The 19,549-nt window shown below is 31.9% G+C and overlaps 1 protein-coding gene across 1 annotated transcript; it reads right to left on the bottom strand.

Moving 5' to 3' along the window:
- Nucleotides 1-2,680: 2,680 nt before the first annotated feature.
- Nucleotides 2,681-6,760, bottom strand: LOC107932951 (ras-related protein Rab5). Its single transcript, XM_016865078.2, has 8 exons — nt 6,558-6,760; nt 5,331-5,408; nt 4,713-4,880; nt 4,361-4,409; nt 4,116-4,189; nt 3,839-3,932; nt 3,443-3,550; nt 2,681-2,922 (listed from the first exon to the last, which is right to left on the bottom strand). The coding sequence occupies exons 1-7, from the start codon at nt 6,594-6,596 to the stop codon at nt 3,450-3,452; spliced, it is 603 nt and encodes a 200-aa protein (XP_016720567.1). The 5' UTR covers nt 6,597-6,760; the 3' UTR covers nt 2,681-2,922; nt 3,443-3,449.
- Between the last annotated feature and the right edge of the window lie 12,789 nt (nt 6,761-19,549).

The following is a 19,549-nucleotide window of genomic DNA, read 5'->3' as shown; positions in this document are numbered from 1 at the left end:
TTAACCACCGACTTTGATTGAAAGTCTAACAATTAAGTAGATTAACTTAATTTGAACTGACTTTTTCTCAATGAAGGAGCGATTAAAATAACTTCCACGACCTTGAATTTTGGATAAAAGAAATTTCTCCATTGAATATTTGAATTTTCAATGAGTTAGAATTAGAGATAATAATGAGTTGGATATTTGAATTTTCTATAAAAATCAAAATTTTAGATTTACTTTAAAATTCAAAAATTTTTATTATCTGCATTTAATTTGAAAAGTATTATTATTCAAATTTAAATTAATTAAATTATTCGTGAATTTATTAAATATTTGCATTTAAGTATAATAAATTTTCTTAAAAAAAATTATAAAAAGTAGAGCCGATAAAATCTAAAATCTGAATTCATTATTCACAAAATGAAGCAAAGGTAATTCGGATAATGTGCATCTAAGAGCTAATATTCGTCTCTGCTCTGAACCTATTGCAGATAGTAATATCTTTGGAATTTACAATATCCAAATTTAAAAAATAAAAAAATCAAATATCCGCCATCATCGAACAAAGCAGCTCCTGGCTGTGCTAGATTCCCTTCCTATGTTCTACTTCCCTTGTCACAAGGTAAAAAGGACTGTTGTTTCCCGCCAAAAGAGATGGTCTTACACTTTCTTTATATTATTTACGGTCAAAACTTGACTGCCTCCTCCATAGAAGAAAAAAGAACAGTAAAAAAATGAAGGGGACATCCAAGGTAATCATGGGTGCAACACTGGTAATGGCGGCGAGTCTCGCCATTGTATTAGGTATTATCCTAGTGTTTCTAGCAGAGCTCTATTGTTTCCTCTGCCTACGCCGCCGTCAGCTCAAATCTTCCGCCACCCCCCCACCAATACTACCACTACAGCTTCTTCTTCTTCTTCCCTTAGTAGTGTCTATGCACAAGGAGTTCTTCATGCACCAACCAACTTCCTCTTCCCTCATCAACAAGTCCTTGAAATCCAAGCTCAAGAACCAAACATAATAAGTCCCCATCAGATTGGTATCTTATATCCCACATCTCCACCATTCACTTCCTTTGTGAATTCACCACCTTGCAATGCATCTCTAGGAAATAACGGTGTGGAAGATTTGGTTTACATATCGAATCCTATTTACGACAACGATGCCGGAACCGGCATGCCGGAAACTCCGTTCATGGGATGATGATGATGATGATGATCCGATGAGACCTTCATTGAGTCACATGAAGAAGCTAGGTGTTTAGGCAAGTCAGGTAGTGAATCTATTACTAGAAATGGTGTTTCATCTTGGTTAAATTTTACTAAAGACCCTCTAACTTTAATTTCATCATTTTCAATCCCTGCATTTCTAGAATTTTAAAATTTTAGTTTGGATAAAATAGTAGCTATTAAATTCGTTTAGTTAACTACTATTATTTTCAAATTTTAATGTGTCAAACATATTATCATATGTACAATGCCATGTTAGCATGCTAATTTCACATTGAGTTCTTTCATGAGAGGATGATGATGATCCTACGAGACCTCCATTGAGTCCAATGAAGAAGCTCTCCCATCATCAAGCTCTCCCATGCACTTATCCTTTATGGTGATCATTAGTGAGTTTATTTTCTGTCAAAACTTGCTATAGGAGCGGGCAGTGAACCATGAACAAGTGCTTTCTTGTATTCATTTGCTGTGTGGGGATGTTTATGGTAAGTTGTTCTAGTACCTTACATTGAGTGCTAAAGAGTTTGATATTATTTATGATTTCAAGTTTTAAATCTTATGAATAAAGAAAATAACATTCACCATACTTTGTCCCAGTTCAACTTAACTTTAAATTGAATCGAGGCTTAACATGACTAAAGATCCCGGATTCTCAGACTAAAAAGTATTTATGGTTCTGGGTTTTTCTTATATTCATGTGATATTGCAAACAGACCACAACAGTACACGAGGACAAAAAATAATAAAAGGAATAGTAAAGGGAAAAGAAAAAGAAAAAGAAAATCTATTTCTGAGGGCCTTGAATGCTGATTTCTAGGCATTAAAAGCCAAAAACACACAAACTTTCACCTGCGAGGCAGTGTCCACATTATACGCTGACATGCCTCGTTGGTTTCTTCCAAATTTTTTAACCAGATAGTTGGTGGGATAATTCACCCTATTGGTGGGATATTCGGTTTAATTAAGTAAATTATTAAAAAATTATAAAAAATAAAATATATTAAAAATAAAAAAATCTGGAGTTAATTAGTTTTTTTTTTCCGATTCATATTAATTTATGTGTAAACAGGTATATACTCCTTTTCCGAATTGATCTACCAACTTGACCAATTCAATCTGATCCAGTTCTAACTACTTTACTTTCTTCCATGTGCTCCATTAGGGTAAACAGCTTCAGTTTTAGAAGTCTCAATTTTACCGAATTTGTTAAGAATAGACCAGTTTAGATTACGAATAAGTGTCAGGTGAAATAATAAAACATATTATCTTTTTAAGGAGAGAACTCATGTTTAATCCTAGAAAGAATATCATTAGGAGGAATAACCACAATCCCAAAAAAGATTGGTGATAATGTTAGTATTCTTTGTTAAAATTTGCTATTAAATTTAAAAGTATAGCGTTGTGAACTTAATAATCGTACTTGATAACAAATTAAAATTAAAAAAAAATTTAAATATAAGACAACTTGAGTTTCAATATTCAAAACCTGAACTTATAAACACGAGTTACCATCAATAATTTGACGAATTTCATTAATTTACAGGCTACATTGGGAATTGATCCTTTATTTATTTGGAGTTGCATGATAATATCTTACACAAAATAAGTGCACTTTAATTTGACAATGAAGCTCTTGTGTGTACATGGTGCAAGATATGTTCATCAAAGTGAATTAGGCCAAAAAAAACAGCTTAATTTTTCCATTACCTGCAAAGAATTGTCAACTATTAATTTTAAGAACCCAATAATTCAAATAAAAAATTACTCTAATAAATAGCTTGATCTAAACTTGAGAGCAAAACCCGAATGAAAAAATTTTAAAATATTTAAATTCGAAAAACTTCATAGTTAGATTCGAATGTCTGAATTGAGAAGACCTGAATTCAAAACAACTCAAATCCTAAATGATCAAACTAAAACTAACCCAACTCTAAATGTCCCGACATAGATTGATCCAACTCGACCAGAAACCAACCCGACCTACTCAACCGACAAGTCTACTTGTAATACAAGAGGAAATGCATAGATCTTAATAATTCATATTAAGAGCCAAGAACCTAGAAAACCAAACATGAAACTTCAAACCTTAGTGGACTAAATTGACTGGCACATGAAGTTTCCCTTGCAAGTGATGAAAACCATGTCCGAGATTGATTCAGATGCAAATCAATTTTTCGGAACTTAGAGTTGATAATCAGAACTACGTACAAGCATAGATATAGCTAACCTTCATATCATGAGGAGCAACAAAAGAACCGCCTTTCACTTTCTCGAGGCCTATTATGCAACTTAATTCCGGTCGGCCTTGACGGAGCAGCTTTCGCCAATCTCTTCGCTGCAGGAGAGTTATGTAAGAACTAAGAAAGGAAGTTCAGTAAACGAGCATGGTAGAGGGACCAAAACCATCATTTGACCTTCTTGTATCCGAGAGCAATCTTACAGTTTAATTAATGAGCCATATGATTGATGATTACTTGCTGGTCAAGTAATTGAACAACTTTCAAAGATCATTTCCTCACTGTCTTTTAGGACAAACCACCTTAACGCCATATACGCATCATACGAATTTAAACTCTAATCGATTCGTATAAGAAGAAAACGGAATGTTAAAACACGGAATTACCAATCTCGTAAAAGAGTTCATTGACGTTATGTGCCGTCTTTGCCGATGTTTCGAGGAAAGTCAAGCCATTTTCTTTGGCATATTGCTCACCTTCCTGCATAATAATTTAGGAGTTATTCAGATTGTTTCCCTTGTCCCTGTTCTAGGCAACGATAATGCAATTTTACAGCATTAACGAGAATCGAAACACTGTATAGTAGAGATATACTTTCCGATCGATAATGTCTTTCCGATAAAAAGTATGTATGCATATATATATATATCAGATTGCAGATACCTCATTTCCCACTTTTTTCTTGTCTTCCAAGTCAACCTTGTTTGCTACCAAGAACATTATCAAATTCTGATTTCCTGAACCGGAATAACATGAATCAGACAACATATTACCAAATTCGTACCAGTCGTATACATAATGATGAAATGGGAAATTCGGGGTTTAAATCATCAACTTATATATACCAATACCAAGTTAGTCCGAGGAATGTAACATTTTAAATTTGTTTAGATTGTTTGTCGATTTACCTTGTCGTTGCACTTCCCGAACCCATTTTTTGGCTCGCTCGAACGTTTCCTGAAAGATCGAACCCGATAAACATATCCAATTATAAAAAGCATGAATACATGATGACAGCAGTATCAAAACAGATGAATTTAAAGAGCATGATCAAAACATATATACAAGTCCTTGTCATCTTTCATGACTCGTAAAACCTCGAGTAACCGGTCCACATCGACGGACAATAAACATCATCGAGGGAGAGGACAAAGCGGGGATAATTAGGCAAGTTTCATATGACTATGCATGATAGATAGTATTAATTAGACATGTTGAAGAAAAAAAAATGAAAGCACGAAAAGATCGAGCGGAAGCTACCGAGCTCGTGACGTCGTAGACCACGACAGCAGCGGCTGCACCACGATAGTACATCGGAGCCAAACTATGGTATCTCTCTTGGCCTGCTGTGTCCCATATATCAAACTTTATAGTGGCTTCATTAAGTGATAAAACTTGAGTAAAGAAGGCTGCTCCAATTGTGGATTCCTACATGAGTTATACACACATTAGATGAATATTAATAGGTGAAATTACCTCAGAGGTCCTTCTATTATAGAGACTTAATTTAATTTTTAAAAAGAATCAAATAAAGCTAAATTTTAATAGAGTTTATAACATTTGTTGTTAAAAGAAGTTACGTGAAATTAATTTTTTTTCCCCAATTGCAATCAACTCTAAATAAAATATTTCAATTATTTGACTTTGTTAACAAAAAAATTCATTTATAGAAGTATAAAAGCTTTAAAAATATTAACTATATTAAACGGTAAATGTCAGTTTTATTTAGATTTGATCTTATTTGACTTTTTTTATAGTACAAAGACTAAATTTATTTATTTAATAGTAGAAGGATTAATATGGTTATTTTCTCTTACATTAATACGATACATCAAATAAGCAGAAAATAGAAATAAAAAGTTTGAAATGAAAATAAACCTGGAAATCAAAAAATTGGCCTTTGACAAATCTCAATACCAAGCTTGTTTTCCCAGTTCCCATGTGCCCAACAAGTACCTGGAAAAAAAAGAGAGTTTCATATTAACGATATTTTTCAGAATTAGATAGAAGTTGAATCAGTAAATTATTGATTCACCAATCTAATCGGTACAGATAATTTAATTAACTAAATTATTAAAAATTTAAAATTGATTTTACCGGCTTTTTAACTTTATTTAACTAGTCCATACTGATTTACGGCTCAACTGGTTTAAAATTTTTTTCCTAATCGATACTTTTATTGGTTCCCAATCCAATCAGTGAGTCAGTCCAATTTAGATAACCATGTATGTTAGCGTTTCCTCTTCTTTTGATCATTCATGAATTTCATGACTATTCATTAGTAAAAAACAATTTGAGTATAGAAATTCATCCACCTAGACCATATTTAATCTCGTAACCAAGTTTATATTATATGACAATCGGATATTAATTTAATTAGAGAATGACTAAAACAACTTTCTATATATAAAATAAGTTATATTATTATAATAATAATTTTATCCATTTATATAAATTTAATAAAAAATTACATAAGAATATTTGAAGTCAGGGCATAATAAATTTTAAATCTTGAACATATAAATTTTAACTAAAACTTTATTTGATATTTAAATAAACTTTTAATAAATATATTTATTACATAAACATTTTCACCCCTGTCATAATCTAGTAGTAATTTAAAAATAATGAGTATATATATATAAAGGATAACATTATTTAGCTCTTGAATTTGTCCATTTATACTAATTAATTGGTTCCTGAATATGTATTTCGTTAACCAGGTTTGATATCTCCGTAGTAACACCGTTAATTTGTATTGATGTAATACTACTAACCAAAAAAATCTAATTTTAATGTCAGCCCCCTATTTTATTAAAATTTAAGATTTTAATTCTTCTATTTTTATGAAAATCCACATCGTATAACTAAATTATAGTTGAAACCCTGATATTATGGGTCCCTCTCCAAAGTAATAAATTACATGGAATTGAAATAAAAGATTAAACTCCAATTTAGACAAACCATAAAAATAAAATAAAATTGAAATCAATCAATAAACAAGCACTTCCTCCATTGATCTCAAGTTCAAACAACAAAATCATTATTTTTCTTCTTTTCTAAAACCAAAACAAAAGAGAAGAGAAAAGGGGAGGGCATACTCACCAGCTTGGCTTGTATGTTCTTATTTCTCGACCTTGCCATTAACGATTTGATGAAATTTCCCAGAAAACAATAGAGAAAAAAGAATCCAAAGAGCTTTAGAGGTAGAAAATTTCAAAAGAGAAACTTTGGAATTGAAAACTAGAAAGAAAATGGCTAGTTTCCAGAAGTCTTTATAGTTTCCAGGGAAAAATGTCAAACAAAGATTATCATCATTATTTAATACCCAGAAATTTCAAGTGTAGATATGATATGAGACTGGTAGTTTTGTGGATTTGACTAGTAAGTAAGTTGGGTTTCATTTGCAAATTTGCTTTAAGCTGTTTGTGTTTTGTTTTGTGCTTTTTGGATACAAATTCAAAGAATATATTTATCATAATCATCAATGCATATAGATAGGATTAAGCAAACATATTTGTTGAATTTATCAATATAATTTATGAAATGTATCAATCAAATTCTTTTATCCGTCTCGTTATAAATTTAAGTATAGAACTTATTCTTTGTTTATTTTTAATCTCTAAGTATCTTACGATCTATACTATATTGATTGCCCTCAAACAGTTAACGTAATTAATCTCTCAGTATAACACAATTATTATGAATTTGATAATAAAACAATAATGATAATAATAAATAGTCTAAATGAGATCTCATATCTTGTCATCCACGTGGTAGAATACAATGAGCCATGTTAAGATACCTTTAGCCCCCACATGAAACCCCCACAATCTCACCATGCCCATGTGGGATTCCACTATAGCTAGTAATTTAGTAGTGCATTTATCTATGGAATTTTTGTACCACACCGACAAACAACATCAGAATGTCGATCATGCTATTATGTTTTTGTCTTCTACTCACGAATTGTTAATATTAAACTGTCCTAAATGTCTGATGAAGGTTGAGAAATGTCAGCACCAAGGCAGTTTGTATTGTCCTCTTTGTTGAATTGTAAAACCATAGATTGTTATGGTGGGTACAGATTTTAGAGTCGGTGGTTCCAGACGGTCCATACGAAAGTGTTGAGAGTCGTAATTAATAGTAGTTTCAATAAATTAGAGAAAGAGTATAGGATTTAGGAAGAAGTGTGCTATAGTTTTGATAAGTGACAGAGTATTTTGGCTTTAATCGGGCAACGAGGGATTTATATAACTGATGATCCTAAGATGAAATTGGTTGATAGGAAAAATCAGGGGTGAAGTCAAAAAATTATTTTTAAAGGAGCTAGAGAAAGGTGACAATGAAGGGCATACCTTAATCATCGTGATCATACAATATGAGGAGGATATTTATATAGCTAATGGTCTTGAGATGTGATTGGTTGGTAGGGAGACTTAATAATTGAGCTATAATGCAGGGATGATTGAACATGACTAAATGTGATCAAGGAACTTGTCATATTGTCGTGGAATTGCTTAAGAGAATTTTAAACATGTCTTGAAACCGTTTAAGTAAGTTACGATGAGAGATGTATCAATGAAAGATCATGATCATACAACATCAAATGATATATTCCTTTCACTTGGCTTTAAGCCGAGCCAACTTTTCTTTATTCTTTTGTATTTCAATCACAATAAATTGAAAAAGAAAACTTCCATTAAAATAAAAAAACATAGTGGCATGGTTTATGCAAAGGTAAAGACATGTCACTTTCATGTTAGGTTGTGAATTGTGAGACTTTTAAGAACCTAAACCCCTTATCTCTTTTCCTTTTCACCAAGAAATTAGACAACCATTTTTATCTTTATTCATGGGTGAAATCACAAAAGGTTAATATACATATAAGGTCAAAATATGGTACCAAATTTTTGTATTTACATTTAATTTGAGATTCAATTTCTATATTTAAAAACTTAATAATAGTTTTTATTTAAAAATCATAATCCAATAGTTGACACTATTATTATTTGGGCAAATTACAACTAAGGTAATTAAACTATTAATCAGTTTACGTTTTGGTTACTCAATTTAAAAAGTTATAAAATGATCACTAAACTATTCAAAAAGTTTTATTTAAGTTACCGAGTTGTTAAATTTTTTTTAAAAGTTCGAGTAGTGAGTTCCTAGTGATGATTCGACAATCGGTATGGTGGATTAGTATCTATCGACGAGTAGAAGAACATATCTTAGATCTAAGTCGATCTAACGATCAGTGTTAGAGATCGAAGAAGAAAACTATTTAGATTTTGGTTCATTCGTTAAGTTAAAAGCTATTTCAAAAAAAAAATGAATTGCAGAAGAGAAGGGGAAAGAGATCTTTTGATTGGTGTAGGTGGTGCGAACATAGAAGACCATATAGTAGCGTATTTAAGAGTCCAATGATTTAAATGAAAATTATCGAATAATTCAGTAACCCATTTTGTAACTTTTTGAAGTTGAGTGACGAAAAGTAAACTTTATAATAGTGTTGTGATATTGGGTGTAGTTTACCCTTATTATCTTACCTGCTTCAAAAATAAATCATTATAAACTCAATAAACATGCCTAAAAAATCAAACTTTACTAAAGTATAGGGACCATAGCATATTTTGACCTATATATATATATATAATACAAAAAGGCTTAATAAGCTTCTTTAAAGTTTGCCCACTAGAACTAACTCTTCATTTATTTTCTCTTTTCTCTCTCTCTTTTCAATGGCGTCCCATGAAAACATCACCGTCATCACCTCCCCCAAAGGCAGCAACTCGGAAGCAGCAGCGTCGGCGGCAGCCAACTCGCCGAAAGGAGGCCAATGTTTGTGCTCACCGACGACTCACCAAGGCTCTTTCCGGTGCAGATTTCACAGATCAAGCTCATCATCTTGGATGATGAAACGATCAAAATCCATGCCTACCAACAATACTTCCATGGTTTCTCTTTCTCCCAAGTCAGTTGAAACTACATAAAAACCCAATATATATATACACACATATACATAAGTATATGTGTATCTATATCCACCATGTATGTTTTCATAACAATTCCGATCTGTATAACTCTACCTATGTGAAATATATGGATATATAGGTATGTTTGATTTTCTGTATTTGCTTCTTATATATATATATAATGTTTAAATTTTCAAGCAGCATACTACTAAGAGCTTTGCTTCTCTTTGTTTTGTTTATGGTAAGTATATATGTGTATGCGAATTTGGGAAAACATTTGGGTGAAAATTGAATTATAATTTTTTGAACATGTATTAATTTTATTATTTCTATCATTTTTTGAAGGGATTAATTTGAATTTATTTTCATTTTTAAGGACTAAAATGTAATTTTATTATATTAATTATAAGTTAATCATGGAGTTGAATTGAAATCTTTTTTGATTTTGAGAGAGCAAAGCACCTGCTTACCTTTTAAATTCGCCCTATAAATATAAATATACAAATTAATCTTCAAGTTTCATGAAATTTCATGGTAAAATTTTATTTTGATCCTTCTAAATATTTATTACTTTGGACCCTTTTTAAGGAAAATTTTTGACTTGGCCCTTTGCATGTTAGTTTAATGAGGTAAAGAGAGAGGAGTGTTTTGATAAGATTGAGAAAATCAATTTTCAATTATAAAATCATTATCCTTAACTGGAAAAAGTTTTCTTTAATCAAAAAAACCGACACGTTCAAAGGTGATAATATAAAGTTTATGTTGCTTTCAAACTATAGTTTTAAGAACAATTCTATAAAAATTAATGGTGATTAATCAACCTTAGTGTATAAATATATATATAATTGGTTGAATATTGTATGGCTTTTTATATAAAAATATACCCAATATCTTACAATAATATAATAAATTTGTAAAGTGAAATTATTATTTAATTGAAGTGATATCTGTGATAATAATTCAATCAATAATTTTAACATTTATTAAAATGATTTTAGTTACGACGTACGTTCTAGTTAAAAAAATATTATTTTCTATATTTATTTTTAAAAGTTTTTAATGAAGTAATTATAATTTTTTTTCTAAACCTATTTTGGGTTTAAAATTTTTTTTTATAAATTTTGTATAAAAAAATAAAACACAAATATTGTTATTTTATAAAAGAAAACGTTTTTAGTCAATTTTTTAAATAAGTGTGTGGTTAACTCATGACATTAACTAAATCATGCACTTAAATATTATTAGATTATGACCCATGCACGATATAGGTGAAAGAAAAATTAATATGAAAAATATATTTATAAAAGATTTAGGTGTTGTTTGATAAACGGAAAAATTAAATGCTTAAAAATAAATATTGAAAAGTTAAACATTAAAAATAAGTATTGAATTTAAGTTATAAAATATGTTTTATATGTTACATAAAATTAAATGCGAAATATAATTAGATTGTTTGATAAATATAAATGTTAAATTATGACTCTCTCTTTTTATATATTTTATCTCAATTTTTTCTAAAGATTGTCATTTATGCCCTCATTCTTATAAATAAGTTTTGGATGCAATGGTAAGACACAGTGCACTCCCAATAGTAAAATACGAATTTGAACCTTGGAGACAGTATTGTTAAAAAATATAGCTATAATCCTTAAATGTAAACTGTAAAATGAATATGATTGATACTCAAATAATTGTATGCTTGAAAGATTTAGATAAGAGAACTTTATCCACATAAAAAAAAAACTAATTCAATTCATTGTGGGATTTGAGGATTGCCTCACAAATTTTTTCTGGACTGAAATTGAAATGGATTTGGAGATGAGTTTTGAATGGTGTCAAACCATGTTTGAAATATGAGTAGGATTAATTGATGAGAAATTCATTTCTTTTTCCTTCTAAAACCAGTCGGCTTTTGATAAATATAATTGACATTTAGTTTTATAATTTTGGTGATTTTTTTCATTTTGGTCCTTACTTTTTTTTTTTGTTTTTATTAGTCTTGAATTCTTTTTTAATTTGGTCCATGAACTTAGTTTTTGTTATAGTACAATGAGGTGACATTTGAGGTTATGTCAAATTATCACTTGAAATTATTATTTTTTTAAAAAAATTACTTTTATTTAAATTAATTACTTTTAGAATTTATATAAAATTTTGAAATTTTTAAGTAATAACATAGCATAATCTTAAAATGTTACTTCATTATACTTTAATAAAAGTCAAATTTAAGGATCAAATTGAAAAAAAAATTAATGTGAACTATAAAAATAAAAAAAAAATTATCAAATTTAAAGATTAAATGTTACTTCTCTCAAAAACAACGAAAATATCAAACGGTTAAATGCTTTATTATTATTATTATTATTATTATTATTATATATTGCTGTGTCTTGTGAAGATGTCATTTTCACAATGATTTGTTTTCTCCTATTTAATATTAAATGAACAAAGTTTTAAATTAAGGGCAAAAGCACATGGATTCACTCATAATAACATTAATACGTTAATGGATTACCTTATCCATTAGTTCTTTTTGTCTTGTGAATAAATAGTATCATTATTAAAATTCATCACCAACTAATTTCTTTCAATTATTTTGTTAAAGATGTGATGCCCTATTTTTAAAATAATTTTAGTATTATCAAAGCAATGGAGACGCAAAATTCTACGCTGACGGTGACCGAAATACCATAAAAGTAAGATTCAATGAAGCTGTTGATGGGGAAGACAATAATATGGTTGTTGATTCTAATCAACAGCCAATTATGTCTTTTAAAGACAAGCTTTTGGGGGGAGGTGTTGCCTCATCTGACGGGAATCTTGAAGGGATTTTTGAAAAGGATATGAGTGATTTTGAACTTATGGAAGGAGATGTGAATATCTCCATGGTTAATGGGATTCCGGCAATCGCCTTCTCGGATCGCATCAAGGACATACTATTCAAAGAAATGGAGTTGACGGTCATTCTCAAGCTATTAGGGCGTAACATTGGATACAACGTGCTTCACAATCGTATCCTTAATCTCTGGAAACCTGCAAAATCTTTTCATCTAATGGATACCACTAATGAATATTTTTTGGTTAAGTTTCAGGACATTGACGATTACAACAAAGTTTTAACCCAGGGTCCATGGATCATATTCGGGCAATATCTTACTATGCAACCATGGACAAAAATATTTAATCCAACACAGCCTTACCATAGCATGGTGATGGCTTGGATTCATTTGTCGAGTCTTCCAGAATACCTGTATAAACGAAAAATCATTGAAGCTATTGGAGGACTAATCAAAAAATTCATCAAATTAGATTTACAAACCGATAACAGAACCAAGGGACGGTTTGCCCGCTTGGCAGTATTATCAATCTTGACAAACCTTTGGTCTCTCAAGTCTTGGTTGATGTGCTGTTCAAAGGGTTGAGTATGAGGCACTCCCGACAGTTTACTTCTGTTGTGGCAAATATGGTCATGTTAAGGAGCTGTGCTTGCTGGTGGGAGAGAATCTGGCTTCGGGGAGTTCCGTAGATGTGACGGTGGTGGTCTCCAGAGAAGATGGTAGTGAAGAAATGAGAGTAGATTACAGGTTGTGGATGTTGGTTGAGAGGAAATCGAGGCGTAGTCAATGGGATTCTCAGGTTAATGGGTAGCAAAGTTGGAAAAGGTTCGTTGGGGTCTAGATTTTTATCGTTGATCGTGGAAGGTGCTTTAAGTGGTGATTTGGGAGGATCTGATGAGGGATTTTTGGGGGAGAAGGGAGAAGGTAGTGCGGCGGGGGGTTTGAGAGGTAATAAAACTAGGGTTAAGCCTTTAAAGGATTTGGGTTATGATGCTGAAGTGGGTCGTGGGGCTGAGGCAGAGTTTAGGCCTTCGATTGGGCTTTTTTGAGGTCTAGTGCTAACAGGCCAGGGGTTGTTGGGTCGGGCCTAGTCAAGGGAGATTTTAGTCTTAAATCTTTAGGAAAAATGCCTGAGGGATCAGCGGGGTTTTTCCAAATTAATAAGGACTTGAATAATAATTTAACCTCTTCTAATTCTGGTTCTTTCCTTCCGTCTACAGGCTTTGCGCAAGTAAAATGCGATGACGTAAGAATGAGCAAGCCGTCGAATGTGAAGCTTGGTGGGCCAAGTGAGGTTAGGCCTGGGTAGACTGGTCCTTTAGCGCCTGATGAGCTAAATCCTAGTGGACTGGACAACGTTTTTTTACCGGAAAAAAAATCCTATTTTGGATAAACAAATTATGGAGTAAAATCTTGTAGAAGTGCAATTGGGTTCTCTAGGAAAAGTGAAAAATATGTTGGTTCTCAATAATCCCATGTTCGAAGGACCTAGTGAAACTGTAGTTAAATTAGACACTACTCTTTTAGACCCGAAACATATTTTGGCTGTTATTTTTAATGAAAATAATGTGCCAAAATCATTCAAAGGTAATATAAGAAAAATATTTTGGTCAATACTAATAAATCTTTTTCTGGTTCTAGAGGGCGTGGTTCTGAGAATAAAGCTGGTATTAGCCATGGTGGAGCTTCCCTTAATCGCACATTCAAGGATAAAGGAAGTAGATTAAAAAACGCTAAAATTTCTCGAATTCCTTTGACAGAGGCTATAAGCTCTATGGCTAATCTCATCAATTCGCAAGTTGAGGTTGGAGTTGAGGAGATTAATGGCAGTGCTGATAGACAGATTTGTGGCATTGGTTTTATGTCGGCATAATATGGCAGTCTTTTTAATTTTGTTATTTTTAATTTTTATTTTAAATATGATTTTTACTATTTTTGATGGAATTGTCAAGGTTGTGCGAGCTTAAAATTTCCTCGTGTTTTTTGGGAATATAATTGTAACACCCCTAACCCGTATCCTTCTCCAGAATAGGGTTATAGAGTATTACCGGAGTTTACAAATTAATTTTCAGACATTTCATTTCATCAAGCATTCATATTTATAACCAATCAAAATCAGAACATTTATAAGTTAACATTAACCAATTTAACTATACAAGTCATTATAACTAAAACCAAATCATCCAAAATTACTGATAGAACCAATAGATAATGTGATATATCTCCCACAAGCTTTTAACCCAATCGAGCTTCCGATAATCATTTCAAAACATCTAATAATTATACATATTACTAATAATAATTCAATTTCAACAATAAAACACACACATATATATAATGTTCATTACCAAATAGCATTCAGTTCAATTAAAATTATACAAAATATAGTTCATACGAACTTATCAGGCTAAATTGCAGAAATACCAAAATTCAGTGACATTTTAGAAAATTTCTATTTTTTTCTCGAATTTCCACCCAATCTTGATCTAAATTAATATTTCATTAAATTAAGTAATTTAAATAATAAAACAATTCATTTCATGCAATTTGGTCATTTTTTGACATTTTTACAAATTTACCCTTAAAGTTTCACATTTGTTCAATTTAGTCCCTGAACCTAAAACATGTAAATTGGCCATTTTTAATGAAAATTCATGCTAGTTGAGTAATCATATATTTTCCTCCTCCCCCTCTCCATTCCACATCCTTAATATATATAACATGCTTATATGTAGTATAATCTATAATTTCACATTTATTTATATTCATTCAAAGCTGTCCACTTGAGTCATAGTCACTAAATTGTTTATATCTTAAGATACAGAACTCCAAATTGAGATCCGTAAATTTTATATGAAACTAGACTCACATATCTTCTTACCATAAAATTTTCAGAATTTTTGGTTTAGCAAATAAGTACAGTTTATTCTCTAATATAATCTCTGTTCTGCTGTCTGACAGTTCCGACCCTTCTTCACTAAAATTTAATTATCTCTTCATACAGAATGCAAATGATGTTACCGTTTGTTTGTATTGAAAATAGACTCTTTAAGGATTTAAAAATATAAATTTAAGACTCTAATTATTTTTCCCCAATTTTTGATGATTTTCCAATGTCAGAACAGGGGAACACAAAATTATTCTGACCTCATCTCACAAAACCTATTATATCTCATAATTTACAATTCCATTGCTTACACCGTTTCTTCTATGAGAAACTAGACTAAATAAGATTTAATTTCATATTTTTTTCATCCTCTAATTCAATTTATACGATTTTTGGTAGATTTTCAAAGTCAGACTACTGCTGCTGTTTCAAAACTATTTTAGTGTAAAATGTTGATTACTAAGTCTATAACACTCTTATTTTCCTTCTCTACACTATTTCTCAACACTTTCTCTTATTTTCTCTTCACTAACATATCAAGAACATATAACCTTATATAATAAAACCCAACATTAATATCAATCTCATACTTTTTCAATAATATCAAACTCAAAAATATATTGAAATCATGTTCTTACCTTGCTTAATTGACTTCAATCTTTAACTTGATTTTCTCTCTCCTCCAGCCCCTATTTCTTGAATCTAACTTGATATTCTAGCTCCCCATAGTCTCCTTGTCAATTTTTTCTCTTGGTGGCTATGGAAATTCCTTTGATTTCTAAGTGAAAATGGTGGATTTTTGGTGAAAGGACCAAATTGTAAAGAAAACAAAGCTTTCTTTCTTCCCCTCTTCTTCTCACGTTAATGCATGCAAAAATGGGGGGAATGGCTGGCTTTTCATCCTTCTTTCCACACATATATATACTAAATAAATTAATAGTAATAAAATAATATCATTTAAAAAAATTAAATTAAAATATTAATAAACTAATATTTATTTATTTATTAATCTAAAATATCTCCAACATCATCATTATCTTCTAGATTTCTCTCTCTTCTAATTGACCATTTTGGCCCTAATGATCTTTTAAAATTCCATCCTTGAGTCACCACTTAATTTGGTAAAATTGTGATTTAGTCCCTCAAACTTCTCCACCTTTTTCAATTTGGTCCCAATCCATCCATTTTTCTTAGTTTCTATATTATTCCACCCTTAAAATATTTACACCATTGGTCCTTCAACTTTTTCATATTTACACTTTAACCCCTTAACTTTTGAGTATTTACTCTTGGATAACAAAACTTTTCTCACTTTTGCGATTTAATCCTTTCTTGAATTAATATGTTATAATATACTTCCCAATTGCCATAACTCAAAATTACCCCTTTTTAGCACTTTATTTTCTTATTTTACTATATCAGAGATATTATCTTACTTTCCTTACTGTAGAAATTTTCAGAGTATTACAATAATAGAGAACATAAACCTGATTTGATTGGACTTTTGGAAACAAGGGTAAGTGGTGTCAAAGCTGATTCAGTTATTGCTAAGCTTGGTTTTGATTTTTCATATCATGTGGAGGCTGTGGGTTTCTCCGATGGAATTTAGATTGGATGAAAAAAACAACTTCTGATGATATTTTGGAAAATCTTTCCCAATTTATTTTAATCAGAATTTCTGGAATTTCTTTTTGGCAATCGATTTTGTTACCTTTGTGTATGAGAGTCCTAATGGTCAAAAGCAGAAGCAGTTATGGGAAGCTCTTAAGTATACTGTGCCGGTGGATGGGACTCCATGGTTAGCAATTGGAGATTTTAATGCTATCCTCGATCCTTGTGAGAAAGGAGGAGGTCGGGTCAATGGGAAAAGATGTGCTCTTTTTAGTGATTTCATGAATTTCATGTGGCTACAAGATTTAAGGTTTAGTGGTCCTAACTTTACCTGAAATAAATGGGGTGTTTTCGAGAGACTGGATAGAGCAATTTGTAATGATGCTTGGAGCATTAAGTTTCCTTTGTTAAAAGTCCTGCATTTACAAAAGCTTAAATCGAACCACAGACCTCTTAAATTAACTCTCATGCCTGAAGTCCAGTCATCCTTAAGAAGGTCTTTTCATTTTTTGGCTGGTTGGGTTGAGCATCCGGGTTTTTCAGAATTTGTTAAAAAGAATTGAGAGTTTTTAAGGAGCATGTCGTATACTCATGCTATCTTCACCAAGTAAGTAAAATTATGCAACAAGGAGGTTTATGGTCACATTAAGTATCGAAAGAATCTTTTGAAGAAGAAGCTTGACAATGTCCTGAAGGCGATTGATCGAAAAAGCTCGACTTTTTTAACTCATGTTGAGTTAGAAATCCGAGATGAGCTAGAGTCAGTGTTGCATCATGAGGAACTTTTATGGTGGCAGAAGGCTAGGTGTGATTGTTTAGCTTTTGGAGATCGTAATACAAGATTCTTTCATAGGCAAACTCTTCAGAGAAGGAAGCACAATCGTATTGTTGCATTAAAAAATCAAGCAGGGGAGTGGGTTATGGATGATGAGTATTTGAAGTAGGAAACGATTAATTTTTATAAAAACCTTTATGGCGAACAATTAGGAAGAACGGGTAGTCTTGGGTGTGGTTCCTTCCCGGCTCTTGAGTAGGAAGTGATTCAATTCCTTAATATACCGGTTTCTGATGAGGAGATTAAGAAGACCCTTTTTGATATGGCACCTTTAAAAGCACCAGGCAGTGATGGCCTACATGCTATTTTCTATCAGAGTCAGTGGGAGCTAGTTGGTCCTTCGATTTGTGAGTGGGTTAGACGTGTTTTCTTTGGGGAGAACATTGATCCAGACCTTAATAGTTCACTTATTGTCCTTATTCCTAAAGTGCAACATCCGGAATGTTTCTCGCAATTTCGTCCTATCAGTCTTTATTCGGTCTTATACAAGTTAGTGATTAAGGTGATTGCTAATAGATTGAAAGTGGTTTTTTCGAAGATCATTGGACCTGAACAAGCAGGATTTGTAGCAAGAAGGAATATAAATGATAACATCATTATTGCATAAGAAGTCATACATTCTATGAAAAGTAAGAAAAAGAATAAAAGATGGATGGCTATTAAGATTGACCTAGAGAAGGCTTATGATCGTGTATGTTGGGATTTCATAGACGCATCTTTACAGGCTGCAGGTATTCCTAATTTTCTCTGTAATGTTATTATGTCAGCTATTTCTAGTTCAACTATGCAGGTGCTTTGGAATGGAGTGCCGTCCTGGAAATTCAAACCGGTAAGAGGAATTCGTCAAGGATGCCCGCTTTTACCGTACCTTTTCATTTTGTGTATGGAATGGTTAGGGCATGGTATCCATGCGGCCATGACAGATGGTAGATGGTCGCCTATCCGGCTGTCTAGATCAGGTTTGTCCCTTTCTCATCTTTTTTTTTTTGAGATGACTTAATCCTTTTTGGCTAGGCGGAGGAGGAGCAGGCATGGGTTATCAAGGAAGTTTTAAACACTTTTTGTGGTTTTTCGAGTCATAATGTTAATATGCAAAAGTCAAATATATTTTTCTCTAAAGGAGTGGATGAAGACATTCAACGGCGTATTAGTGGTTTTTTTAGGTTCCAAGTGGTGCAGAATCTTGGTTCGTATTTAGGGGTTCCCCTCTTCTATAAGAAGGTTACGAATAATACTTTGCGCTTTGTCGTTGATAAGGTGCGTAGTAAACTTTGTAGTTGGGACGCTAGACAACTCTCTCTTGCAGGTAGAATTACTTTAGCTCAAGCGGTTTTGCTTTCAATTCTGAGCTACTTTATGCAATCGATGATGATCCAGAAAAGTTTGTGTGATGAGATTGAAGTTATGGTTCGACAATTCATTTGGAGATCCACTAGTAGAAATAAAAAAATGACTTTGGTAAGTTGGGATTCAATATGTCAACCTAAAGTGCATGGTGGTCTTGGTATAAGGTCTTTAATTGATCATAATACTTCATTTATGATAAAATTGATATTTAATTTAGTGACTGATTCTTCTTCTTTATGGGTTAAAGTGCTTCGGTCTAAGTATGAGATTCAAAGTGATTTTCCAGAATCTTTATCAATGGGACGTTGTTCTTTCTTATGGAGATCTCTATCGAAGATTTGGCCTCTCATACGTGAGAATCTCCTCTAGTCAGTTGGAGATGGACGCAGTATTAACTGTTGGAAGGATTCTTGGGTTTCTAATGTTGGGCCTTTATACAAAAAGATAGCTTGCAATTCTAGCTTGGATATGGATTGTTCCTTTAGTGATATGGTCACGGAAAATAGGGATTGGAATTTAGATTTCTTCTGTCATTGGTTACCTGAAGATATCATTCATCGGATTGTAAGGATTCCACCACTTCAATCAAATTCTGGCATGGATAG

Source organism: Gossypium hirsutum, chromosome D07 (assembly GCF_007990345.1).
Source record: "Gossypium hirsutum isolate 1008001.06 chromosome D07, Gossypium_hirsutum_v2.1, whole genome shotgun sequence".
In the NCBI taxonomy this organism is placed as follows: domain Eukaryota; kingdom Viridiplantae; phylum Streptophyta; class Magnoliopsida; order Malvales; family Malvaceae; genus Gossypium; species Gossypium hirsutum.
Note: the sequence above shows the minus strand (reverse complement) of the source record. Positions and strands in the feature narration are given on the sequence as shown.

Bases quoted from the DNA above. Each gene is read 5' to 3' on its own strand.
- LOC107932951 (XM_016865078.2), bottom strand. From the start codon at position 6,596: ATGGCAAGGTCGAGAAATAAGAACATACAAGCCAAGCTG. The intron at 5,409-6,557 runs GTGAGTATGCCC...TTTTTTTTCCAG, and splicing joins AGAACATACAAGCCAAGCTG to GTACTTGTTGGGCACATGGG. The intron at 3,551-3,838 runs GTAATTCCGTGT...ACTCTCCTGCAG, and splicing joins TGAACTCTTTTACGAGATTG to CGAAGAGATTGGCGAAAGCT.